Source organism: Mobula birostris, chromosome 3 (genome assembly GCF_030028105.1).
Source record: "Mobula birostris isolate sMobBir1 chromosome 3, sMobBir1.hap1, whole genome shotgun sequence".
In the NCBI taxonomy this organism is placed as follows: Eukaryota; Metazoa; Chordata; class Chondrichthyes; order Myliobatiformes; family Myliobatidae; genus Mobula; species Mobula birostris.
The window spans coordinates 191,170,775-191,191,936 of NC_092372.1; the positions used below are offsets into that span (position 1 = coordinate 191,170,775).

Here is a 21,162-nt window from a genome sequence, read left to right on the forward strand (position 1 = left end):
AGATAGGGTAGTTAAGAAAGCTTATGGGGTGTTAGCTTTCATAAGTCGAGAGATAGTGTTTAAGAGTCGCGATGTAATGGTGCAGCTCTATAAAACTCTGGTTAGGCCACACTTGGAGTACTGTGTCCAGTTCTGGTCACCTCACTATAGGAAGGATGTGGAAGCATTGGAAAGGGTACAGAGGAGATTTACCAGGATGCTGCCTGGTTTAGAGAGTATGCATTATGATCAGAGATTAAGGGAGCTAGGGCTTTACTCTTTGGAGAGAAAGAGGATGAGAGGAGACATGATAGAGGTGTACAAGATAATAAGAGGAATAAATAGAGTGGATAGCCAGCACCTCTTCCCCAGGGCACCACTGCTCAATACAAGAGGACATGGCTTTAAGGTAAGGGGTGGGAAGTTCAAGGGGGATATTAGAGAAAGGTTTTTTACTCAGAGAGTGGTTGGTGCGTGGAATGCACCGCCTGAGTCAGTGGTGGAGGCAGATACACTAGTGAAGTTTAAGAGACTACTAGACAGGTATATGGAGGAATTTATGGTGGGGGGTTATATGGGAGGCAGGGTTTGAGGGTTGGCACAACATTGTGGGCTGAAGGGCCTGTACTGTGCTGTACTATTCTATGTTCTATGTTCTACAATCTTAATGGCTTTCCACACGGCTTTAGACCACCTGGACAACACAAACACCTACGTCAGAATGCTGTTCATCGACTATAACTCAGCATTTAATACAATCATTCCCACAATCCTGATTGAGAAGTTGCAAAACCTGGGCCTCTGTACCTCCCTCTGCAGTTGGAGGCTCGACTTCCTAACCTGAAGAACACAATCTGTGCGGATTGGTGATAACATATCATCTTTGCTGATGATCAACACCTACACATCTCAGGGGTGTGTGCTTAGCCCACTGCTCTACTCTCTATATACACATGACTGCGTGGCTAGGCATAGCTGAAATACCATCTACAAATTTGCTGACGATACAGCCATTGTTGGTAGAATCTCAGATGGAGACAAGAGGGCATACAGAAGTGAGATATGACAACCAGTTGAGTTGTGCCGCCCCAACAACCTGGCACTCAATGTCAGTAAGACAAAAGAGCTGATTGTGGACTTCAGGAAGGGTAAGATGAAGGAACACATACCAATCCCCACAGAGGGATCAGAAGTGGAGAGAGTGAGCAGCTTCAAGTTCCTGGGTATCAAGATCTCTGAGGATCTAACCTGGTCCCAACTTATCGATGTGGTTATAAAGAAAGCAAGACAGCGGCTATACTTTATTAGGAGTTTGAAGAGATTTGGCAGGTCAACAAACACACTCAAATATTTCTATAGTTGTACCATGAAGAGCATTCTGACAGGCTGCATCACTGTCTGGTACGGAGGGGCTACTGCACAGGACCAAAAGAAGTTGCAGAGTGTTGTAAATCTAGTCAGCTCCATCTTCGGTACTGGCCTACAATGTACACAGGACATCTTCAGGGAGCGGTGTCTCAGAAAGGCAGCTTCCATTATTAAGGACCGCCATCACCCAGGGCATGCCCTTTTCTCACTGTTACCATCAGGTAGGAGGTACAGAAGCCTGAAGCACACACTCAGTGATTCAGGAACAGCTTCTTCCCCTCCGCCATCGAATTCCTAAATGGACATTGAACCTTTGGACACTACCTCACTTCTTTTTTTAATATACAGTATTTTGGTTTTTGCATGTTTTTTAAAAATCTATTCAATACACGTAATTGATTTACTTCTTTATTTATTATTATTTTTCTCTGATAGATTGTGTTTTGCATTGAATTGCTGCTGCTAAGTTAACAAATTTCACGTCACATGCCAGTGATAATAAACCTGGTTCTGATTCTGATTCTGTTTCATCTTCTCAACCTGAGCCACGTCTCCCTTTTCAACCGCTGACCAAATTGTACTGATGCCCGGGTCATCCTGTTGAGCAGCTGCCACTTCCCCAGAACTCAATTCTGGCAACTGATTTGTCTTCAGAGCAGTCAGGTTACAGTAAACTTGTGGAATGGTATCATCAGAAGCTCCCAATTGATCTACCGCTTGATTCGCTCACACTCTTCAAGCCTGTTCAGCCCCTCATGCACACGTCAGGACAAAGCATCAGCATCAAGGTTCCTGCTTCCTGGCCGGTACTTCAGGCTGAAATCATTGGCAGACAACGCTGCCAACCATCGATGGTCTATGGCATCCAATTTCGCCGAGGTCAGGGTATAAGTTAAGGGATTGTTGTCCGTCCTCACCTCAAACTTGGCACCATTGAGGTGGACACTCAGCATATCCACCACAGCCCATTTCAACTCCAGAAACTCCAATTTGTGCGTGGGCTACTTTTCCTTGGAGGGCAACAGACTCCAGCTGACAAACGCAACGGGTCTCAACACGGTGCCCTGATCCTGATACAGGACGCCCCCTAAGCCCTCTCTGCTGGCATCTGTATGTAGTACATACGGCAAGCGGGGGTCTATAAAAGCCAGCACAGGCGCCTGGGTCAGCAGCTCCTTCAGCGGCTGAAAGGCATCTTCACATTTCACATCCCACCTCGGTCCGACAGGCTAAGATACTCTCTACCCTCCTCTCCTTTATTCCCCTCCCTTTCTTCCCCAAGGGAGGGTAACCGCACAGAAGCTCATTCAACGGGTGACTCACTTTTGCATAGCCCTTCAGGAAACTCTGATAGTAACCACAGAACCCCAGGAACGAAAGCAGAGCGCTCACAGTCTGGGGCCTTGTCCAGGTGGTCACCGCCTCTATCTTAGCTGGATCTTTAGCTACTTCACCCTATGAGACTATGTACCCAACATAGGTAACAGACGTCTTGCAGAACTGGCACTTGTCCAGGGAAAGTTTTAACCCTTCAGCTTTCAGGGGGCCCAGCACCTTCAGTCGCTTCGTTTCATGGTCTTCCAAAGTGGACACAAACACTATGAGGTCATCCAGATACACCAATACCTCAAGCAAGTTCATATCCTCCACTGTCTTCTCCATGACCTGTTGGAAGGTTGCAGGGGCTCCCAAACTGGAAGAATCCCAGAGGACATATAAATGCTGTCTTCTCTTTGTCAGCCTCACTCATGGGGATCTGGTAATATCTACTCCTGAAGTCCAGCACACTGAACCACTTCGCACCACTCAGACAGGACAGCGCATCTTCGATCCTCGGGACAGTATGCCTGTCAGAGTCCTATAGTCCACACACATGTGTACCTTCCTGTTCTTCCGGGCCACTACTATTGGGGGACACATAGGGGCTTTGGGACTCAGTGATGATCCCAGCTTCCTTCAACTTGCACAAATGCTGCTGAATGCCTTCCACCTCTGCAGGGGCCCGTCACCACGACCTCTCTCTGAACAGGATGTCCTTGGTCACCCGGATAGTGACGAGTGCTCTTGGAACAACCCACAGCAAACTCATCAGTGGAAAAGAAACCTTCCAGCTTCAACATCTTCTCTACCAACCTCCTCTTCCAACCCGCAGGAACCGGGGAGTCCCCGAAGTTGAATGACTCAGCAGTCAACTTTCCCCCCTTTTCCAATAGTTTCTGCCTGGCTTGTCTCACAGGGACACAAGACATCACCGTCACTGGGAACAGGTGCGCCAGGGGCATTCCCCGGTTGAAGGTGACCTCGCTCTTCATAGTGTTCCTGACAGTCACTGCCATCCTGCTCGCCTGTACAACCGAGGGCTTCTGCAGTTCGGGCCTCACCAGTACCCCAGCGGGAAATCCCGACTCCTCCTCGTGGTCTTCTGGAGTGTCCACTAAGAGGGCCTCACTCTCAGGCATTCCAGGAAATTTGGGGTCCCCATCACTCTTGCTACTTCCCCAGACCATAACACTATTGGCTTCAACTGGGTGAACCACGTAGTCCCTCGTCTAATTTCGGTATCCGGCACAATGCAGACACGCACTTCCTCAAAAGCAGCTCGCTTGAAACACCGGGTGCACGGACAATGTTCCCAGAAAGCTTTCGCCAGCCTTCTCCTTGCAGGCCCCCATGGGTCTCCTCACAAGAGGAGTGTTAGTCCCCACCAGGATTGAAAAGCCGCCCTTGTCAGTGGGGTCCAGACAAACCAGCACTAATGTATCAAGGACCTCAGACACTCCCATATCGGCCTCCGAGAACTCCAGTTTCACTGACAAATAACCATCATATGGATAATCACCAGCACTAAGACCCCAAATCTCCAGTGCACTGAACGGTGTCAATGGTAAATGTATCAGATACCAGTTGTAAAACAAACAATACAACAATGTAACCTGTGACCCAGTGTTGAGTATGGCTTTAGCATAATACCCTCTATCTGTAGCGATACAGTGGAGCATGGCCCCTCTAAGCCTTCAGGAATGGGGTCTTTCGCTTTTAGGGGTTCCTTGGTATATTGCTGGGAAAGTGTGCCCCCCGGAGACACTGGGCCTTTCCCTTACTGAGTCTTCTTTAAGTTTTTCTAACAACTCTCTCTGCTTAGGTATCCGGGGGTTCACTCGCCTCCTCGTGTAGCACTCGCTGCAAGCAGCCCTCCACACTGTTCGTGGTCACTTCACCGCAGGGGACCACTAGCAAGGACTGTACCCTGCTGAAGGAGGCCTCCCGTGCCTCCAACGCATTCTCCTCCTCTCGTACTTCTCCAATCAGTTCAACAAACGAGGGAGGGGGCGCGTCTTATGAGACTGTCGAAGACCCCAAGCAATCAAGTCATGGCTATCTGGTCCATTCTTAACTGATCCACCTCAGCCGCCTAAATGGCCCATCTGCGCCGCAAGCAATTTAGCTGCCTGTCTAGCCGAAAGATGTAGGCAGAAAGCTTCTCCCCCTTCTTCTGATGCACGTTCTGAAACCCCGCCAGGAGCTCCATTGGGTTTCCTGGCATGCCAAAGGCATGTTCCAGTGCTCGCATGCAATCCGACATGGTTGCTAGGGGATACTGGGACCTGACGACTCTCACAACGTCAGCAGCCCACCCACTCAAACTCTCAACCAATCACTGTTGCTTTACGTCATCAGAGCACTGCCACTCATCTAAAAACTGAGAGGCCCGCTGTGCCCAAGTCTCATAATCCTCTTTCCCTTTAGGGATGGGTGTTATTCCAGAGAATAGGTGGAGCCTACCATAGCTGGGACTTTGGACCTGGGCAAATTTCCATTTATTCACCAGAGTGGTACTCATTGAGAATTCTCACTCTTCCCTGGGGGTCGGGGACTAATTAGACATTCCAATTCCCACCACTCCTTCCCCTCACTCCTCAGAATGGATAGAACCCTCTCCCAGTTACGGGAAACTCGACTTGTGATTAGCCCTGCTCCACTGCTGCCACCATCAGCGCTCGTCTGCAATAAAATGAGGGCTGCACCCGCCGTGTTATCAAACCTCTGCCCCACAATTTTAACAGTACTTAAAACACACAACCCACTGGTTCAGTGCTCAGGGCAATCAAACAGCAGCCAACGAAATCAATCCCAGATGAGCCCCCACAATTGTAACCCTCAGGTTCAGCCAGCTGCGTTAATCTAGCGGGGAAACAGCCTCTGGCCCCGCCAAACTTGAGAAATCTTGTTTGGGTGGATGCTGCGTGATGTGTTCCCATTACAAATCAGTACCACGAAATAACAAAAAGTACACAAAATGCAATTAAACAATGGAGCTTTATAATTCTTAATTTGACTAGGGTTAATAAAGAAAACAAAAAGCATCTGTTTAGTGAAGATGCGTACATCAGGATGCTTTTCATTGACCGCAACTCGGCAATCAGTTACTATCATCCCCTCAAAACTAATCAATAAGCTCCCAAGACCTAGGCCTCAATACCTCCATGTGCATCTGAGTCCTCAATTTCCTCACTTGCAGGCCCTGGTCAGTTCGGATTGGCAACAACATCTCCTCCACAATCACCCTCAACACAGGTGCACTACCACCACAAGGCTATGTGCTTAGCCCCCTGCTCTACTCACTTTATACTTTTGACGGTGAGTCTAAGCACAGCTCCAATGCCATATCTATGTTTGCTGATGATACCACTGTAGTTGGCAGAATTTAAGGTGGTGACATATCAGCATTTAGAAGGGAGAATTAAAATCTGGCTGAGTTGTACCACAATAACAATGTCAGCAAGACTAAGGAGCTAATTTTTGACTTCAGGAGGGAGAAACCAGAGGTCCATGAGCCAGCCCTCATCAGGGGAATCAGAGGTGGAGAGGGTCAGCAACTTTAAGTGCCTCAGTGTTATCATTTCAGAGGATCTGTCCTAGGCCCAGCACCTCAGTGCTATTACAAAGAAAGCATAGCAGCACCTCTACTTTCTTAGAAGTTTGCAAAGATTCAGCATGGCATCTAAAACTTTGATGAACTTCTATAGATGTGCGATGGAGAGTATATTGACTAGTTGCTTCACAGCCTGTTTTGGAAACAGCAATGCCCTTGAATGGAAAAGCCAACAATAAGTAGTATTGAGAGCCCAGTCCATCAAAGGTAAAGCCCTCCCCCACCATTCAGCACACCTACATGGCACGTTGTTGCAGGCAAGCAGCATCGATCATCAAGGACCCCCACCACCCAGGTCATGCTCTATTCTTGCTGTTGCCATCAGCAAAATGTCTGGTCAAGATGGCACCAGCTACAACGCTCCCTCAGTCGACATCTTTCAGATAGCAAGTTAAAATAGCTTTTTACTTCTTTTACATCTGTTTTTCACCTTAAATGTGTTTCTGGGACTGTTAGAGTCTGTGATTCACAGTTTGGACTTTGTTTGAGTGATCCAGCGTTTTGCTGGCTCCGAGAAGTTTCCGAGAAGCAAGCGTATACTTGGACAGCCTCAATGCAAAGAAACTTCGAGACTGGGCATGAGCTGATGTCCAACTCTATTTCACCATTTAAAGTGTCCACTAATTGCCAGTTAAAGCATTGAGGAAGATTGAGACATCGTGGCGAATGCAGAAGGCGAGCGAGAGTTTCAGTGCCGACTGCCTGCCTTTTAATCACTACTGGAGAAGGAGTCTGTGAGTAGCCTATTGCTGTGGCAGGTGGGTAGGCCTCTCTGCCTCCCTTTCTTTCGATGAATGTCAGTGATATTGTAGGATGGTATCATGGTTGCACGTTTATGGATTGGACTATTGCATTTATGGACCGTGGACTTAATCAGATTTATAGTTTTTATATTCTGTGTTCTTTTCAAACTGCTCATTCTTTTTCTGTTTTGTTGTGTGAGGGGAAGGTGTTTGAGGGTTGATGTTCTGTTAGTTTGTGTGGGGAAAGGGTTGTTTTCTGTGGGTCGATGTTCTTGTTCCATTTGGTGCGGGGAGGGGTGATGTCTCTTTCTGTAAAACTTTCATGTTCTTTCTTTGTTTTGTGGCTATCTGGAGAAATACAAATTTCAGAATTGTATATGGGTACTTGCTTTGATAATAAATGAATAAGAATAGGAGCCTCAGGACCCACACCACCAGGTTCAGAAACAGTTGCTGCCCTCAACCATCAGGTTCTTGAACCAGAGGGAATAACTTCACTCACCCCATCACTGAACTGTTCCCTCAACCTTACTCACTTTCAAGAACTGTTCATCTCATGTTGTCGATATTTATTGCTTATTTATTTATTTTTTTCTTTGTACTTACTATGAATACCTACAAGAAAATGAATCTCAGGGTTGTATATGGTGACATACATATACTTTGATAATAAACGTACTTTGAATTTTGATTAACTTTTGATCACTGTCAAATTTCCTTGTAGGTAAACCAAGATCAATATTCATTGAATCAGACACAATGATTCCTCCTACTCTATTAGAAATTAATTTTTTATGTACCTATTTGGAGAATTTTTTTAAAAATCTGAAGGGGAGTAATTAGGAAACAAAATAATTCTTTCAAAATAAATAGAATAGGACCAAAAGACCATAAAATATAGGAGCAGAAGTAGGCCATTTGGCCCATAGAGTCTGCTCCACCATTCAGTCATGGGCTGATCCAATTCTTCCCATCATCCCCACTCCCCTGCCTCCTCCCCATATCCTTTGATGCCCTGGCTAATCAAGAGCCTATCTATCTCTGCCTTAAATGCACCCAATCACTTAGCCTCCACAGCCGCTTGTGGCAACAAATTCCACAGATTTACCACCCTCTGACTAAAGTAATTTCTCCGCATCTCTGTTCTGAACAAACGTCCTTCAATCCTGAAGTCGTGCCTTCTTGTTCTAGACTCTCCTACCATGGGAAATAACTTTGCCATATTTAATTTGTTCAGGCCTTTTAACATTCATGAATGATTCATGAATTTAACATTCATTAACAGTGCATGAATCAAATTACAATGTTTATATGTTTGTTCTTATTATGCGATAAGAAAAACATGACAATGCTTCTCTTATGAAAATATTTTCATAGAATCAACGTCATAATACACTTAATATTTAAGTAGTAATACATACTGCGAAATTTTCTGTAAACAAGTATTAAGAAGCTGCATATCCAGCTGCTGGAGAAGAAGAAATAACTTCATTTGAACTTCAGCCTGAGGGTCTTCATTGTCTTTCTTCACTTTTTCCAGTAAGCGCAGCATTGAGCTGTCCTCTCCTTCCACTATAGCAAAACTTGGGCCCAGAATCTTTGCTATCGGATCTCTATTTGCTGAAGTGCAAAAAAACATGATTAAGAATATATTTTTAATGAATTAATGCTATTACTAAATAATTTATTTCTCCGTTTGGGTACATGCTGCAGTTCACAAATACGGCAGACCATTTCTTTTGGTACAATAACAACATTATTCATTTTATGCTAATTTATTGGATTCCCACAGCAGTATTTGAATTCCTAATCACACAAAAAAATTCTGCAATAATGTAACGTATAAATTAGCTATATTAAATAGCAATATATTCATAGCTAGGTAAGAAGTTGACCCTCACCCCACTTTCTTACTCTGACTCCTCAACTTTTTTTCTCCAGTCCTGATGAAGGGTCTCAGCCAACTGTATTCTTTTCCATAGATGCTGCCTGGCCTGCTGAGTTCCTCCAGCATTTTGTGTGTGTTGCTTGGAATTCCAGCATCTGCAGATTTTCTCTTGTTTGTGATTTTACTATCTCTGATTACTTAACAAGTAATTGTTTAAAAAAGATCACTGGGGAGGAATAAGCAGGTCTGGGTATGATAACGTTTTCAAAGCCAAACCAAATAGAAAACATACAATTCTTGTGTGCTCAAACTCAAGCAGTAATAAAATATTACAGTACAACTAAACAAAGTTTAACACTACAAATTATCCAGCAATCTCTGCTGCATATTTTTGCATCAGACACAAATGAGTAAGCTCAGCTGTGGAGCCCTCTACGGTTGAACAGACTGCCTGTACTTGCTGTTCAGATTTTAGAAACGCTACTTCAACAAGATGTAAACAAGCTCCTTGGACAAGCCTGTAAGAATCATTGATTTCGGGAGAAATACCATTAGATAAAGAGGGCAAAAAGCAACTAACGTCATCAACATTAAACTGCAGTTAACTGATCATGGCTAGACCATGTAAAGCTAACTGAAACTGCCATTATCTTACCTTGAGGCTTTGTTTATTAGGTGAACTGGAAAAATATGTAAGAATTACATTTTATAGCAGACTTCAGTGGAACTGTCTTTTCAGTAGCAAAGAGATAGGGGGGGCCCAAAGAAGTGAAACAATTATAATGAAAAGTTGCCATGGTGCTTTTAACTTAGCAAAATATCAAAGGTATATTTTTTAGAGTCATTAATCAAAATTTGCTGACAAGCCAAGCAAAACAATGACCAAAAGCTAGGCCAATGAGGAGGGTTTGAAAAATATTTTTAAAATAAGAAAAGATAGAGAAACAGGAAGGCCAATAAGTTTAAGGGAGGGAATTCCAAATTTTAACGCCTTGTCAGCTGAAGACATTGTAATGGTCAAAATTGGGAATGCGCAAAAAAACAGTGAGGAGAAGGGATGGGGGTGCAGTTTTGAAGGATTGTAGTGCTGGAAAGATAGAAGTAATGGAGAAATTGGAGCACACAAAGAGACTTAAAAGGTCACAAAACTATTGCTTAACTAAAAGCCAATTTGGCCAAGAAATAAAAGGTTCTCTTCTTCAAAGAGCAGTTAAAAGCTGAATGTTTGCAAAAGCAGAGGTAGATTGAAAGGCAAGGATGTGAAAGGTTCTTATGGGTGGACAGGAATGCAGAGCAGTGGTTAAATTTATATCAGCCATGTTCTATTGAATAGATTCAAATTAATTTGTTTATGATACGTACATTCAAGTCAAGTCACTTTTTATTGTCATTTCAACCATAACTGCTAGTACAGTACATAGTAAAAATGAGACAACATTTTCCAGGACCATGGTGCTACATGAAACAATACAAAAACTACACTGAACTACATAGGGAAAAACACACAAAAACTACACTAGACTACAGACCTATCCAGGACTGCATAAAGTGCACAAAACAGTGCAGGCACTACAATAAATAATAATAAGTAATAAGCAAGACAGTAGGCACAGTAGAGGGTATAGTCGGTTGGTGTCAAGCCAGGATCTGGGTATTGAGGAGTCTTATGGCTTGGGGGAAGGAACTGTTGCATAGTTTGGTCGTGAGAGCCCGAATGCTTCGGTGCCTTTTTCCAGATGACAGGAGGGAAAAGAGTTTATATGAGGGGTGTGTGGGGTCCTTCATAATGCTGTTTGCTTTGCGGATGCAGCGTGTGGTGTAAGTGTCAGTGATGGCGGGAAGAGAGACCCCGATGATCTTCTCAGCTGACCTCACTATCCACTGAAGGGTGTTGTGATCCGAGAAGGTACAATTTCTGAACCAGGCCGTAGTGCAGCTGCTCAGGATGCTTTCAATACAACCTCTGTAGAATGTGGTGAGGATGGGGGGTGGGAGATGGACTTTTCTCAGCCTTCACAGGAAGTAGAGACGCTGCTGGGCTTTCTTTACTATGGAGCTGGTGTTGAGGGACCAGGTGAGATTCTCCGCCAGGTGAACACCAAGAAATTTGGTGCTCTTAACAATCTCTACAGGGGAGTCGTCGATGTTCAGTGGAGAGTGGTCGCTCCCTGTCCTCCTAAAGTCAACAACCATCTCTTTTGTTTTGTTCACATTCAGAGAAATGTTGTTGGCTCTGCACCAGTCCGTTAGCCGCTGCACCGCCTCTCTGTATGCTGACCCATCATTCTTGCTGATGAGAGCCACCACGGTCGTGTCATCGGCAAACTTGATGATGTAATTCGAGCTGTGTGTTGCAGCACAGTCGTGGGTCAGCAGAGTGAACAGCAGTCGACTGAGCACGCAGTCCTGGGGGACCCCCGTGCTCAATGTGATGGTGTTGGAGATGCCAACATTGAAACATATAGTGAAATATGTTGTTTGTGTTAATATCAAACACATTTCAGCACCAAGATAGCATACCCACAATGTTCACCATCACACATGCAGCAACAATAACAGCAGCAAAACAAGCCCATTTCCTCCCTCCCACCCACGGACACACTCACAGATACAGACAATCCTCCAATCCTACGGTAAGCTGCCTCCAGGCCTCCAGTGAACTCGCAGCCTCCAACCTCCCCAGTTGACTCTCAGACTTTTAAACTCAGGGCTTCAGCCATCAGGGCTCATGCTCTGGACTTCCAATCAACATTCGACCTTTGATCGGTATCGACTCCAGAACGACTCACTGATGACAACACCCTGAACTCCAAACCTCCAACTCCAGATTCACTGATGATGGGATCCTAAACTCCAGTCCTCAAACTCTATACTTTCCACCTTGTGTACCAAGGAGGGCCCTGGCCCTCATACCTTCTGCCTGCATGGCCCTCCAATCTGGAGACCCTCTGACCTGGGAGGCCACCAGCCCTTGTCCTCGCCGGTCTTCGTCTACACCACTTGCCGACCCAATATCTATCCATGGATGTCTTTTGTCATACATTCATTTCATTGACCTTTAGGCATGGAACACGGAACAGCAGCGTAGACTCCAGCCTGACTTCTAACCAGACATCCCACCTCTCCCGGAAGTTCCGGGAGTCTCCTGCATATTAATAGTGGCTCCCTGATGCCCGCAAGTTATATACAATATCATGGAAATCAATTTTTTTGAGATCAAGCAAGCAAGAGAGAGTGCGAGAGCGAGAGAGCGCGAGAGTGACCGCTAGAGAGAGAGAGCGAGAGTGCGAGATAGACAGCGAGAGTGCGCCATGGCAGAGTGTTCCAAAAAAAGAAAATATAAAACGTACATCACCCCAGACTACCCTAAAGTGTACCCCTGCCTAATAGGGGTCAAAAATAATGACAGTGTTGCTTGCTGCACTGTTTGCAACAGTGACTTTTCTATTGCCCATGGTGGGTTAAGACTGTAAAAGACATGCTGAGGTGAGTTTAACAGATGTCATTCATTCATTAACATAGCTAACGTTATTTAAACTAGCTGGCTAACTGCTAAGGAGCTACTCTATTGCAGACATCCCGCCTCTCCCGGAAATTGATGGTGCTACCTCCCTGAAATGAGTTTTTGCAGGGTGGGATGTTTGTCTAACTCCCCCACATTTCTGTCCCTAAACCCCAACCAGACCCCTAACTCCCCTTTCTGTCCTGAAAACCACCCCTATGAACCTAAATAACAAGTATGTTTGAGCTATGAGCTCAACATAGACCACAGCTTGGGCCATCTTGAATAGCTGCTAATTTGTAAAATTGGAGATAATGGGTAACCAGATTTGCATATTAATTAGAATATTACCAGCAAGTTTACTCAGGGTAGTACAAAGGAGGCCAGCCAGGAGAGAGAACTGTCAAATTAAAAAAGAGCAAAATGTGTGGATGGGCTGAAATTGGGGTTAAGTGAAGCAAAGAAATAGAAATAAACAGGCAGTCAAAGATTATATATAGGCAAATTTCAGGTAACAAGAGGTAATGGATTATGTTTGTCATAATCACATAGGATGTTATAATACCTTGAACAATGACAAATGACCCACATGCCAAAGAAAATAAATCTATATTCTTTGGAGTTTAAAAGAATGTGAGAATGTGAGATGATTATATTGAATATACAAGATCCGTGGGGTGTGGGCATGATAGAGTAACTATCTAGGTGTTTTCACTAGTGGGAGAATCTTGAACAAGGTGGTGTAGTTAAAAAATTAGGAGATAGGTCATATAGGTCATTTAAAACTGAGGTGAACTGGAACTGAGAGAGTGGTGAATTTCTGAAATTCTCGACTCCAGGTGGTTATGGAGGCATTAGAAGTATTTAAACAGGAAATACTATAGATTATTTTTGAAAGGTCAGGAAATTGAAGGTTATAGGCAAAGAATAAGAGGTAAGATCTGTGGTAGATCGGCAAAAGTCATTTTGAATGGCAGGCAAGCTTGAGGGCCTGAATGGCTCCTCTTATTCCTAACTTTATTATTCTTCATGGGACCATTATCAAAGAAAATATGTTAAATAAAGATATGGCGTATAATCAATAGTTTATTCAAACCAGTAGGTTTTAAAGACTCCCTTGAGGAAGAAGAAAAATAAAAAGTGTTTTTGGAGGCCATTACAGAGAGGTAATGTTGCAGCTATATAGGACCCTGGTCAGACCCCACTTGGAGTACTGTGCTCAATTCTGGTCGCCTCATTACAGGAAGGACGTGGAAACCATAGAAAGGATGCAGAGGAGATTTACAAGGATGTTGCCTGGATTGGGGAGCATGCCTTATGAGAATAGGTTGAGTGAACTCGGTCTTTTCTCCTTGGAGCGACAGAGGATGACAGGTGACCTGATAGAGGTGTCTAAGATGATGAGAGGCATTGATCGTGTGGATAGTTGGAGGCTTTTCCCAGGGCTGAAATGGCTAGCATGAGAGGGCATAGTTTTAAGGTTCTTGGATTTAGGTACAGAGGAGATGTCAGGGGTAAGTTTTTTTAACGCAGAGAGTGGTGAGTGCGTGGAATGGGCTGCCGGTGGCGGTGGAGGCAGAAACGATAGGGTCTTTTAAGAGACTCCTGAATAGGTACATGGAGCTTAGAAAAATAGAGGGCTATGGGTAAAGCCTAGGAAGTTTTAAGGTAGGGACATGTTCAGCACAGCTTCTATGTTTCTATCTATGTTATGACCTATACGTTTCTAGCAACTGTGATTTGAAAACAAGAATGTGACATAATAGTCAGTAATCACAGGAGTAATGATTGAATTGCTAAGAGTCAGGAGAGCCCAAGATTACACTTGTGGAACTTTGAAGACTCTATGACAAAAAACATGATCAAATACAATTGATAGTTTCACAGAGACATTGTTCATCACAGCCTGGTATGGAAACATCAATGCCCTTGAATGAAAAATCCTACAAACAGTAGTGGGTATGGCCCAGTCCATCATGGGTAAGGTCCTCCTGACCATGGATCGTTGTTGTAGGATACCAGCATCCGTCATCAGGGACTGCCCAGTATCCAGGTTATGCTCTCTTCTCACAGCTGCCATGAGGAAGAAGGTACAGGAGCCTCAGTACTCACACCAGCAGGTTCAGGGACAGTTATTACCCCAATAATCAGGCTCTTGAACCAAAGGGGATAACTTCACATGCCCCATCACCGAAATGTTCCCACAACCTATGGATTCGCTCAAGGACTCTTCATCTCATGTTCTCAATACTTACTGTTTATTTATTTATTATTATTCTTTCTTCCTTTTTGTATTTGCCATTTGTTGTCTTTTGCACACTGGTTGAAAGCCCAAGTTGGTGCAGTCTTCCATTGATTCTATTATGGTTATTATTCGATTATGGATTTATTGAATATGTCTAAAAGAAAATGAATCTCGGGGTTGTATATGGTGACATATTTGTACTTTGATAATAAACTTACTTTGAAGTTTGAAGTTGTATCTATTTAAGGGTCTATGGGAGAATTTGTGTAAGGATGGATTTCTGTAAATTATATTTTCTGTAATCTAGAGTGCACCTGTATTTCTATGTTTCACATTGTAATTTCTCCTGCTCTGTCTCTTAAGGACCCAAATTTACTTCCGTAACTATGCCTTTTTAATCTATGGAATATTTTACAATTCATTTCAGGTCAATTGTTAGTTTTTCCTCACGTTACATGTTGACCCTTCACTGAATTCTCAGTCTTCAAATTTAAGGTAATACCCTCTTCTTTTAATCCAATATTAACGTAAATTACAGATGAACCTATTTGCCTTACAGAGAGAAAAAATATTTGTTGCAATTATGAATCAATTTTGAAATGTTTGCCATTCATTATCTACATTCATATTTAATATTCAAATACTTCAGCCAATTCACTTCACCTACCCATGCAGCCTGTTTTCTTCACATTTAAGACATTAGTTTCAGACTTAAATAAATCAACCACAATATAAAATTCGATTATATGATATAAACACTTTCATATATTACTTTACTGGAATATTAACTAATCTTGATGCTGCAAAAATACTAATTGATTAGTTGACATTTAGTTCATGAAACTGTCCTCCACCACTTCTGGTGCAATTTTTGCTTGATTTTGATTCATCTTATTGCACGTACCTTTAATTTTCTGACTTACAATCTGGTTGATGATACAAATACATTAGGAACCCATAAACTGCTCCCACTATTCAATATTCAGTGTTGTTTCTTAGCTCCACTAACCTGATCTTACCCCTTGATTTTCAAAGCTTCCTTTTTCTCTGCTGGCTTATTCCATAAACTATTATCAAGGTTAATTTCCCCTTTCCTTCTTCCATTTTACTTAAAAGTGAAATTTCTTGTTATAATTAGTTATCAACCTTGGTCACTTTGCAACTACCTCAATGAAAAAATCAGATTCATTTACTTTGATCTCTGTTACTAATTCATTAATTTTGCTATGAAGGTTAGTCCTAAAGATCCAGTTCCTTCAGCTTTACACTTCCTCCCAAACTAACACTATTACCTTCAAAATGCTCCCAACCGGACAACAATATTACCAAGCGGAACAAGTGCTACACATGCCCTTACACTTCCTCCCTTACCACCATTCAGGGCCCCAAACAGTCCTTCCAGGTGAGGCGACACTTCACCTGTGAGTCGGCTGGGGTGATATACTGCGTCCGGTGCTCCCGATGTGGCCTTCTATATATTGGCGAGACCCGATGCAGACTGGGAGACCGCTTTACTGAACATCTACGCTCTGTCCGCCAGAGAAAGCAGGATCTCCCAGTGTCCACACATTTTAATTCCACATCCCATTCCCATTCTGACATGTCTATCCACAGCCTCCTCTACTGTAAAGATGAAGCCACACTCAGGTTGGAGGAACAACACCTTATATTCCGTCTCGGTAGCCTCCAACCTGATGGCATGAACATCGACTTCTCTAACCTCCGCTAATGCCCCACCTCCCCCTTGTACCCTATCTGTTATTTATTTTTATACACACATTCTTTCTCTCACTCTCCTTTTTCTCCCTCTGTCCCTCTGACTATACCCCTTGCCCATCCTCTGGGTTCCCCCGGACCTCCTGTCCCATGATCCTCTCATATCCCCTTTGCCAATCACCTGTCCAGCTCTTGGCTCCATCCCTCCCCCTCCTGTCTTCTCCTATCATTTTGTATCTCCCCCTCCCCCTCCCCCTTTCAAATCTCTTACTAACTCTTCCTTCAGTTAGTCCTGACGAAGGGTCTCGGACCGAAACCTCGACTGTACCTCTTCCTAGAGATGCTGCCTGGCCTGCTGCGTTCACCAGCAACTTTGATGTGTGTTGCTTGAATATTACCAAGTTCTTTACTCTTCTATATAGGCTTTGAATTCCTCTTACTGGTATTTTAGTTACCTTTTCATTAATTTCCTCAGCCTCCCACTGTAATTAAAAAGAGTTATCTAGTATCATTTTTTCAATACATTGGGATACTAGTCTCTACCCAGATAAAGTGGAACCCACTCATAAGGAATACTTTCCTTTTTCCTTGGTATTGATGACAGTGTCTCATAATGTAACCTCCAAGCCCAGACCACTTCCACAGATACGTATTTAATCTTCTGGTTTGTTTGCCATGCCAATTTGTAAGTGAGGCATAGAGCAAATTTGTAGTTCTGTATTTTAATTTTGACCCTAGCTCTACAAACTTCTCAGCATAAGGTTAGTATAGACTCCTCCACAGAGCAATATAAATAAATCCACCTCCACCTCCCCAGAAATCTATTCCAGATATGAGGAGTTACTTATCTTCAGAATATGTCAGAAATACAACTTTTAGAACTCCAATTTACACATTCAGAAAATTAACTACGAACTATGCAATTTTTCTTTTAACCCCTACCCATGTGAATGACATCCTCGCTACCACACTGTCGTAATCAATGTGTTCAGCCATCCAGCAGACTTTCCCCTCTTACCTTTACACAAGGTAAAAGTGTAGTAACAGTTTAAGGTCAAAGGTTCTTGACCAATAACCAGATCTGTACCACTTCCTGAACTTAAAGAGAGGGAGGCAGGAGCAATTTCAAGAACAAAGGTTAATAGCACAGTAGTGAACTAAGCAAAGAAACAAAAATCTAGTGGAAAATTAAAAACTATAGATGCTGAAAATAAATAGAAATAAATAGAAAATCTGGAAACCTAACAACTGGTCATGAAAGATTTTCAAATTGAAACATTGCCTTTGTTTTTGTTTCCATAAGATATTGCTTGACTTAAAGAGTGTTTGAGCATTTTCTGTTTTTCATTAGAGAAGACAGGTTGGAGAGCATACATCTGTGTTGTATGACTCTGTAGCTCTGTGACCTGTTTAATTCACCTGCTTTTACCTTGCTTGCATTATTACCTCCCAGCTTTTCTAAAGGACCAATGATTAGTTGTTACGATTTTTTGGATTTTTTTCTTTTTGAAAACATTAGAGCTGTGAAATACATATCAAAACTGTGGTAAGTGCTCACAGATTAGGTTATCTATTTGTTATATTAACTTAACTTTTCACTCTCTCCTAACACTGTATAATCTGCTGTCCTTCAACCATCTTTATAGTGAATGGCATATTTCTATCACCAAACCAAAAACCATCAGTATCTTCAGGCTTGAGAGAAGAAGGGGAATGTTATCAATGACTCAGTTCCCAAAACCCCCAAAAGGCATTCTAAGTCCTACACAATACAATTTTGGAACATAACAAAATATTCTCTGCATGTCTGGATGAGTTGAGTTCCAACAACTCTCAAAAAGCTCAACATCATATAAATCAAAGTAGCTCATTTGATTCACACCCTATCAATAGAACATAGAACATAGAATAGTACAGGCCCTTCAGCCCACAATGTTGTGCCGACCCTCAAACCCTGCCTCCCATATAAGCCCCCACCTTAAGTTCCTCCATATACCTGTCTAGTAGTCTCTTAAACTTCACTAGTGTATCTGCCTCCACCACTGACTCAGGCAGTGCATTCCACACACCAACCACTCTCTGAGTAAAAAACCTTCCTCTAATATCCCCCTTGAATTTCCCATCCCTTACCTTAAAGCCATGTCCTCTTGTACTGAGCAGTGGTGCGCTGGGGAAGAGGTGCTGGCTATCCACTCTATCTATTCTCTCTTATTATCTTGTACACCTCTATCATGTCTCCTCTCATCCTCCTTCTCTCCAAAGAGTAAAGCCCTAGCTCCCTTAATCTCTGATCATAATGCATACTTTCTAAACCAGGCAGCATCCTGGTAAATCTCCTCTGTACCCTTTCCAATGCTTCCACATCCTTCTATAGTGAACCAGTTGTTAGGTTTCCAGATTTTCTACTTATTTCTATTTATTTTCAGCATCTATAGTTTTTAATTTTCCACTAGATTTTTGTTTCTTTGCTTAGTTCACTACTGTGCTATAGCCCCAAACGTCTACTCTCTCCACCATCATGACTAAGGAATGCACCATCTACAGAATCCACTACAGTTCCTCACCTAGGCTACTCTAATTGCACCTCCCAAAGTTATATCTACCACCAAGAACAAGAAAGGAATACCATGAGAATTCCACAACCAGTCAGTTCTCCTCCAAGGCACACATCATCCAGATTTAAAAATATATCACTATTCCCATATGGAATTCCATCCCCAATAGCATGGTGGGAGTACATTTTTTAAAAATATTTTCTCAATTTTTACCTGCTCCAACATACTCTTCTCGTCCCTCCATTTTCAGTACTTTGAAGGGATCACTCCCTTCATATCTTTCTGATCTGCTCTTGTCTCCACGTGTTATACCCTATCTTCCCACTCTGACCTCACTGTCTATGGAATCCAACACTTACATTGAGGCCCAATGCAACCTCAAGGAATACTCATTTTTGATTTGAACATGTACAAACTCAGTATCAAATTCACCCACTTAAAGACTACTCACATTGGTTCATTGGATGAGAGAGAATAGTAGATTTATAAATGGGAAGGGATTTTCTTGCTAGACTATACAATGTTACTGAGACTTTACTATATTAGCAATACATTATAAAGTCAAAGAAGCTTATTTGTCCCTTAAAGGCTACATTATTTCACCCTGTAACAGACGCTTCTTTTATTTCACCCATTGTTCTTCTTTACTGCCTTGACCTTAAATTTGTTTTCTCTCTTTCTCAGTTCAGAGGTACGGTCTTTGAAACATTAAGAACATAAGAAATAGGACCGGGAGTAGGCCATTCAGCCCATCAATTCTGCTCCACCATTCAATAAGGTCATGGCTGATCTGACATGGACTTATCTCCACCTACCTGCCTTTTCCCCATAACTCTTAATTTCCCTACTATGTAAAAATCTATCCAACCTTGTCTTAAGTATATTTACTGAGGTAGCTTCCACTGCTTCATCGGGCAGAGAGTTCCACAAATTCACTATTCTTTGGGAAAAACAGTTCCTCCTCATCTCCATCCTAAATTTACTCCCCCGAATCTTGAGGTGATGTCCCCTAGTTCGAGTCTCACCTACCAGTGGAAACAATTTGACCTCACCAATGTCTTATACAACCTCCCCATAACATCCCAACTCCTATACTCAATACTTTGATTTATGAATGCCAGGATGCCAAAAGCCTTCTTTACAACTCTGTCTCCTCTGCAACCTTCTCTGCACCACCTCCAAAGCCAGTATATCCTTCCTTCAGTAAGGAGGCCAGAACTGCACGCAGTACTCCAGATGTGGCCTCACCAGTGCCCTATAAAGTTGCAGCACAACCTCCCTGCTCTCAAGTTCAATCCCTCTAGCAATGAAGGCCAACGTTCCATTTGCCTTCTTGATCACCTGCTGCACCTGCAAACTAACCTTTTGTGATTCATGCACAAATATTCCCAAGTCCTTCTGCACAGCAACATGCTGCAATCTTTTACCATTTAAATAATAATCTGATCTTCCATTTTTCCTTCCAAAGTGGATGACCTCGTATTTACCAATGTTGTACTCCATCTGCCAGACCCTTGCCCACTCACTTAACCTATCTATATCTCTCTGCAGACTCTCCGTATCCTTTACACAATTTGCTTTTCCACTCAATTTAGTGTCATCAGCAAACTTAAGATACACTACACTCGGTCCCCTCTTCCACATCATTAACGTTTATCGTGAACAGTTGCAGGCCCAGCACCGACTCCTGTGGCATACCTCTCACCACTGATTGCCAACCAGAGAAATACCCACGTTCTTGTTTCTGCTTCCATGGATGCAGACCGATCTGCTGATATCTTTCAGCATGCTCTGTCTTTATAGCACTGTGCAAGTACCTTTACTACAAGGTTTGAAAAGGTTCAAGGAAGTGGCTCAATACCAAGTTCTTAAGGGAATTAGGGATGTGAAATAATTTCTGACCGGTGATACCCACATCCCACAGAATGAGTAAAAAGTTTTCTAGCAAAATTTCTGAAAGGAAATGTTTCAAGACAGACCTATGAAGTTATGCTACAGAACAAAACTGATCCTAGTAAATGTTGAACATATTCACCTTACACCAGCAGTAATTCCAATCACCCCATTCTCTCTCCTTATCACCCTGTAACCCTGCATCTTATTCTCTTGTATTGGTCAAATCAATTCCACTTTGATTGTTTTGCCTTACACTAAAGGGTAAAGAAATGTTAGTAAAGAGAAAAATATTATCTTGTGGCGGCTCACCCACGCAGCAAGTGAACCGGCTCCAGTA

The 21,162-nt window shown here is 42.9% G+C and overlaps 1 protein-coding gene across 9 annotated transcripts in view; it reads right to left on the reverse strand.

The window, feature by feature from the left end:
- The window catches only part of odad2 (outer dynein arm docking complex subunit 2), a 277,618-nt gene that overhangs the window by 246,147 nt on the left and 10,309 nt on the right, over positions 1-21,162 (reverse strand). For all 9 annotated transcript variants that reach the window (XR_011885489.1, XR_011885488.1, XM_072253885.1 and 6 more), the window contains one exon: positions 8,445-8,643. Coding sequence is in view for 7 of the 9 variants with exons in the window: in XM_072253885.1 (XP_072109986.1) it covers positions 8,445-8,643 (199 nt within the window). In the remaining 2 variants the exon portion in view is untranslated. The remainder of the gene's footprint in view (positions 1-8,444; positions 8,644-21,162) is intronic.